Here is a 6,000-nt window from a genome sequence, read left to right on the forward strand (position 1 = left end):
GCTCCATGATGAAAACTCCCCTCTTCATCTTGAATTGGTAAAACCTCTTCTTCAAGTGAAGTTGATTCTCAATGCTCTTCGTAAGATACTTCTCATTGAGTGTTTCCCACATCCTCTTCGCCAACGTCTCGTTCATTACGTCATAAATAAGATCTAACGTCAAGCATGACCGAATAACTCCATAAGCCCTACTATTCATCTTCTTCCAAACCTTGTCCTCCATGTCTTCGGGTTTCTCTTGTAACTCAAGAGTCTCCTCCAAATTCTGTGCATCCAAGGCGTCCATCACCTGACACCTCCACAATCCGAAATTAATCTTACCGTCGAACTTCGGAACATCAATCTTCGTGTTATTGATGCTTAGACTCTGTATCGCCTTCGTAAGAGACGAACCTGATGTGCTTGCTTCTATCATGTTGTCGATCTAACTCTTCAGATAGGAATCCTTCACTGAATCCTTCGAACAAGCCTCAAGCCAAACCTGAAGCTCTGATACCACTTGTTGTGCTCAGCGGAAATTTCGACAACACCTCCGGTGCGCAAGGTGCACAACAAGAGATTAGATCACAACAAAATTCATGTTTCACTAAGGAAACAATAATCGAAAGTACAATATCTCAACAAAATGGGATATACACTCTTCCTCTCATCAGTTCTAGGACTGACCTGTCGAGGGAACCTAAACAAACTATTACAAATCACAAGACAACAAGACAACAAATTTTACGTGGTTTGGCAAGTTGCTTACGTCCAAGGGGCAAGGAGGGGTGGATCTATTATTAGAGGGAGAGAATACAACTATGGTTTACAATCACACAACTTAAACCCTCAAACAAGCTTTCAAATCCCCCACACAAAAATCTCTCTCAAAAGGGGATGCACAAAACCCTTGACAATACCCGACTCAGCTTCTGTCGAATTTCCCTTCAGCACGCCGAAGAATCAATCTTCTTTTTACCTGTACTTGCACAACCGCCTTTTTTTTGCGTTCTCACCTTCTGCCTATTCACAGAATCACAGCCTTAAGAAAAAGAAGGGGTATTTATAAACCTCTCTTCGGGTGGGCCATCACCACGCGGTCACGAGAATCCGCATGAACTTCATGAAGGTGGCCCCACATGAACCCAAAGTTTTGCTCTTCACGTGGTTTTCCTCTCCGTGTGGCCCCCACTTGCTTCACAATCCAAAGATTGGAGATCTTCCATAGGACATCTAAACTTTTTTTCCTTATTTTTGAACTAGACTAGCTCAAAGTGTAGATGATTGCAAAGTTTGGATACAGAGGATATGCTAGCTTCACTGTATCATGTACTACAAGTGGATATATGTTTAATCTTCATCAAAAGAAAGGAGAAAAAGAAGAACCTTATGTGGCTAAAAATGCCCTTCCAGATGCAAATTATCATCTACACATGTGAAACACGTTCTTTGCACTAGAACTTTCTGTTTCTGTCTTTTTCTCTAACAAAATTTGGCCACGAGACTTCCTATAACTACATCATGTACATTCTTAAACTAACCCTCTCAAATTCTTTATAATCTTGACTTTTGATTTAGTTTCTAAACAAAGAGAAAATGTAACACCAAACTTAAATTTGATAGTCAAAGTGCTGTAACGTACTTCTTTTAACCTTTAGGTAGAAGGGGCAAAAAAAACACTGTAGTAATACACTACTATACTTATCTAAAAAAACCAAGGATCTATGGTTAACATATAGACAGTTAAAGGAGATTTTTAAGGACATTGGGCAGCTACACAACTGTTTTAGAGTCTTCTGCGTACACTTGGTTTATAACAAATTGTAGTCTCATTTAGACCTCACAAACAAAGTGGTGTACATCATTTACTATCAAAATCCCTTGTTTCAGAATTATCTTTGAAGCTAACGATATTTTCCATGTACAAGTAAAATCTCTACAAATTTCTCTCGTTAAGCTCTCATTGGTATCAATTGTGATTTACAATCCAGCTTGAAGAGAGAAAATAAGCAGAAAAGAATCAATATGCTCCTATTCTACAATAAGTTCTCCTCTGTTGTCGATACATTGGGTAATGTTGGTGGCGGTCTAGACCTGAATACATGCTTTCTGCATCGCTGGAAAATACTATCGTACATGAGATCAAATTGAACTCCTGCTCTCTCTCTATTCACAATGAAAAACATGTGATCTGCTTCAATTATTTTATAGTACCTGCATGAATTTTGAAATAATGTCAAGTACTTTGTACTTAAAAGGAAAATTATTCATCAAGTTCTTTTGAGATTTCAGGAAGCTCAAAAGTATTACAATGTAATAAGTTTTTTTATTTTTCCAATTATCTGATACTGTTTTTTCTGGAGAATATTTTTTAATTACTTCATCTTTATCTTTTATAGTACACACTTTTCTTGTAAAAGGTTATAATTTATGTTTTCTTGTCAACATGAACTGTTTTAAATGTTTAAATGACTCTTAAATGACTCAAATTTGGGGTGTAACTGCTAACAAACGTATTCATATGCCCCATTAAGTAGGAATACACAAGACAGTAGCTAAATACATACATATGGACTAAGTTAATTAACTACTTGCATAATGAAAACTTGAGTGAAATGTACTAAATGATGCAGTTTTCTAATTTTCTCAAAAATGAAATATATAACTACCCTTGTCATAACAATTCAATAATATGAAAAAAAAATTCTGGAAAACTAACCAGATTCCAGGTTGCATTGGATGGCATTCTGAATCATCCAATACCAAACGGCTCGGATGCTCTACAGGAAATCGAGGATGTGTCATCGATAATGTATTCAAAGCTCCATCATTGTCTTCCCAATCTTCATCTCTGAATCCAGTAATACCAAGGTACACACCATTCACCAAAACCAATAACAACAATGTACTCAAACTAAACACTATTACTTGACTAATTTCTTTACACATACCTGTACCCTTTATAGGGCAGGTTCAGCTCTGAAGGAAATCGAAACTGACATATCTGAAGAACTCTCAAAAGCAACAACGGATGAACTCTAAGCACACTCAAAGGCACTGTTACTCCCATTATACTCCTTGTCATCTTGGTTGCATAACTGAAGTAATATGTATTTGGAAAAGTTTGGAGAGTCGAATTGATCTTGATTGAGCCTTGGATTGTTAAATCAGGTAGGATCCAATCTCCAGTAGCAAATGGACCTGTATTTCCTAATAAAAGATCGATGAGGCCTGAGATGCCAGTTTTTCTCCATTCCATCTCAAAATGATCGAACCCAAAATTGTAGTAATTTTTTACAAATGGGATGTTAAACCAATCGTAAAATGTGACTCCTAATCTGCAGAGTTGAAGGAGACATATTGATTTCATGGATGTTCCATCTACTGGCCTGAAATTATTCGAAATTTTGATTAGTTGAAGATTAGATTAAGAAGGGTTAATTGCACATAGACCCCCTGTAGTTTTATTGTTTTGACTAGCTCTTTAGTTTCACTGATGCAGAAAGATCCCCGAGTTAGATTTTTTGACTCTTTTACCCTCAGATAAACTCACTAATTTCAACCAAGGGATATATATGCGACAATGGAACTATAGGGGTAGTTAAGTACAAAACAACGATACAACAGGCAATCGATGTGCAATTGATCTGATCAAGAATGAAGGATTAATTATGTGACAATATATAATATTTGGTCATATTTACCGCATTCCATCGATATAGGCTCTTGTTGTTCCATTGAGAGCTCCTGACAAGGAGGTAAGACTTAGTACCCAGTCTTCAGAGGTGTTCTCATAGCCTTTGAAAGCCTGAATTCAAAAAGAAAAGTTGGATTTTTCTTAAGTTGACTTTTTCTTGCACTTGTAAATGTAGGTATGGTATATTTTTATCTTATTAAACTAATTTTTGTTTGGTTGGACAACCTTGAAAAACTAGAGTCTAATTGATGCAGTTTGTCTGAAGAGTAGTTGAGAAATGGGAATGCAATTTTCAGACTCATGCCTTTATGGTTGGTTGTATAATGAGACTATGATCGCCTCAAACATGTAATTTCTCAATAGTGGTAAGATATTTGGAGTAGTTAGCTTCAGCTAAATAACAATATCACCACGAACAATTTTTCAAAACAGTCCCTTTTAAATTTTTATTTTTTAAAATCGACCTTATTTTTTTTATTTATCAAAACCGACCCGTTTTTTTGATTAGCAGCGTAATCACATTCCTAAATAGTCGGGGTTGCCAACCCCGACTATTTAGGATTTAAATTTGTATGGTTTAAGGCTTCTAATTAGGGTTTAACACCCTCCTAAATAGTCGGGGTTGGCAACCCCGACTATTTAGGAATGTGATTAGGCTGCTAATAGAAAAACGGGTCGGTTTTGATAAATAAAAAAAAATAGGGTCGATTTTGAAAAATAAAAATTTAAAAGGGGCTGTTTTGAAAAATTGTTCTATCACCACTGAAAACTGCTGTAAGCAAAATATTTAATAGCAAAGACCGTACAATTAGCACTAAAGAGCCAAGAAACAAGAGATTAAGATAACTGTATATTACACCAATTATTATTATTTTTTTTTTTTTGTATATACGGGATATCATTCACTTTAAAATCATTCAATAACAAGGAAAAAAAATAAAACTGAAATAATTTACCTTATCAGCTAGCATTTGCTGCAGAACCCTCACAACCTGAGCTCCGGCAGAGTGACCAACGAAATGGATTGGATGCCGTTCATCCCAAATTGGGTAATGCCCTGATCGCAAATTGCATGTCAACAAAATCAGATCAAATCCAATCAAATAACATTCCATCTGAATTTCCTCAATAAAAAGAAATTACCTTGCTCATATTTCCTCCCGAATTGCGAATGCCCATAGATTCTACTGTGCTCCTCTCCATAATCAACCTGCCCTCCTTTCAAATAATAGAACAGTTCTCTAGCCCTGAACCCAAAAACCCATTAAACTTTCATTCAAAAAAAAATCAATAAATCCTTCCGTTAAAAAAAAAAGCTCACCTATCATGAATACTAGTCAAAGAACCCAAATCAGGGACTAAAACATGCTCATCTTTCTTCTCTGCGCCAGCGAAATAAGACAAATCCCCAAGCCTCTGCAAATTCAAAATCCAACCAAAACTAACCCCAAAACCAAAAACCAAACAAAGTGGGCAGAAGAAGAAGAAAAAAATCTAGATTACCCCTTGCCCAAATCCAAAGATTCCATGAACAAGCACAATTGGGGGCACCGAACCATCCAATATCACCTTCTGCTTCACATTATCATCTAAAGATTTCACATTTTTTGCACTGTTGGGCCTATAGAGCTCAGTTAGAGCTTTAGAGAGGTCCCAGGCAACGGCGGTGCTGAATATATAAAGCCCATATAAGAGATGAAGCATAGAGCTCAAAGCGAGCTCAGCTGCTAGCCCTAGAATTTTGAGTGAGAGCTTCGCCATAGTGAACCTCTCTGTTGAATGAAGCTTCTACCGCTCCCTCTTTTGCTCACGAAGGAGGAAGAACAAACAAGAAATGATGGGGGGTCTTCGGTGCATATATAGGGGATTCTAGAGGAATCTGGTAGATGACGAAAAGTCTGAAATAGCCCACCTAAACTTTATTTGGAGATGTTTTATTTATAAACCCATGATTACGCTCTCATTTATTTTCTGACCCACCCGGTCCTAAAATCTCACTCCTAACTCCCAAATATCCTGTCAAATTGTATTCAGAGTTAAAAATGCAAATAAACACTCCTTAGCGTTGTGTTTTGGAACTAGTATCCATGTTAGCTTAATTCGTCAGATACAGTCGCTATTTAGCACTGTGTATTTCAATCGTCCTAGTACGTAGCAGCCTTGCTGAAAAATATAATAAAATACAATGAAGTGTTATTTACATCTTGATTATGTATGGTTTAGTATGATTACACCGATGATCCTGATATTTGTGTATCTACCGACTACAGGATGAGATTACTAACTAAGATTCTGAGAAACCCTAGGATTTATTTTAGGAGAGT

General features: G+C 36.6%; 1 protein-coding gene across 1 annotated transcript; it reads right to left on the reverse strand.

Moving 5' to 3' along the window:
- Positions 1,745 to 5,499, reverse strand: LOC109820581 (lipase-like). The gene is made up of 8 exons (XM_020386738.1): positions 5,180 to 5,499; positions 4,998 to 5,092; positions 4,820 to 4,923; positions 4,633 to 4,733; positions 3,684 to 3,787; positions 2,931 to 3,368; positions 2,699 to 2,830; positions 1,745 to 2,193 (listed from the first exon to the last, which is right to left on the reverse strand). The coding sequence occupies exons 1-8, from the start codon at positions 5,435 to 5,437 to the stop codon at positions 2,016 to 2,018; spliced, it is 1,410 nt and encodes a 469-aa protein (XP_020242327.1). The 5' UTR covers positions 5,438 to 5,499; the 3' UTR covers positions 1,745 to 2,015.

This window comes from Asparagus officinalis, chromosome 8 (assembly GCF_001876935.1).
Source record: "Asparagus officinalis chromosome 8, Aspof.V1, whole genome shotgun sequence".
Classification (NCBI taxonomy): Eukaryota; Viridiplantae; Streptophyta; class Magnoliopsida; order Asparagales; family Asparagaceae; genus Asparagus; species Asparagus officinalis.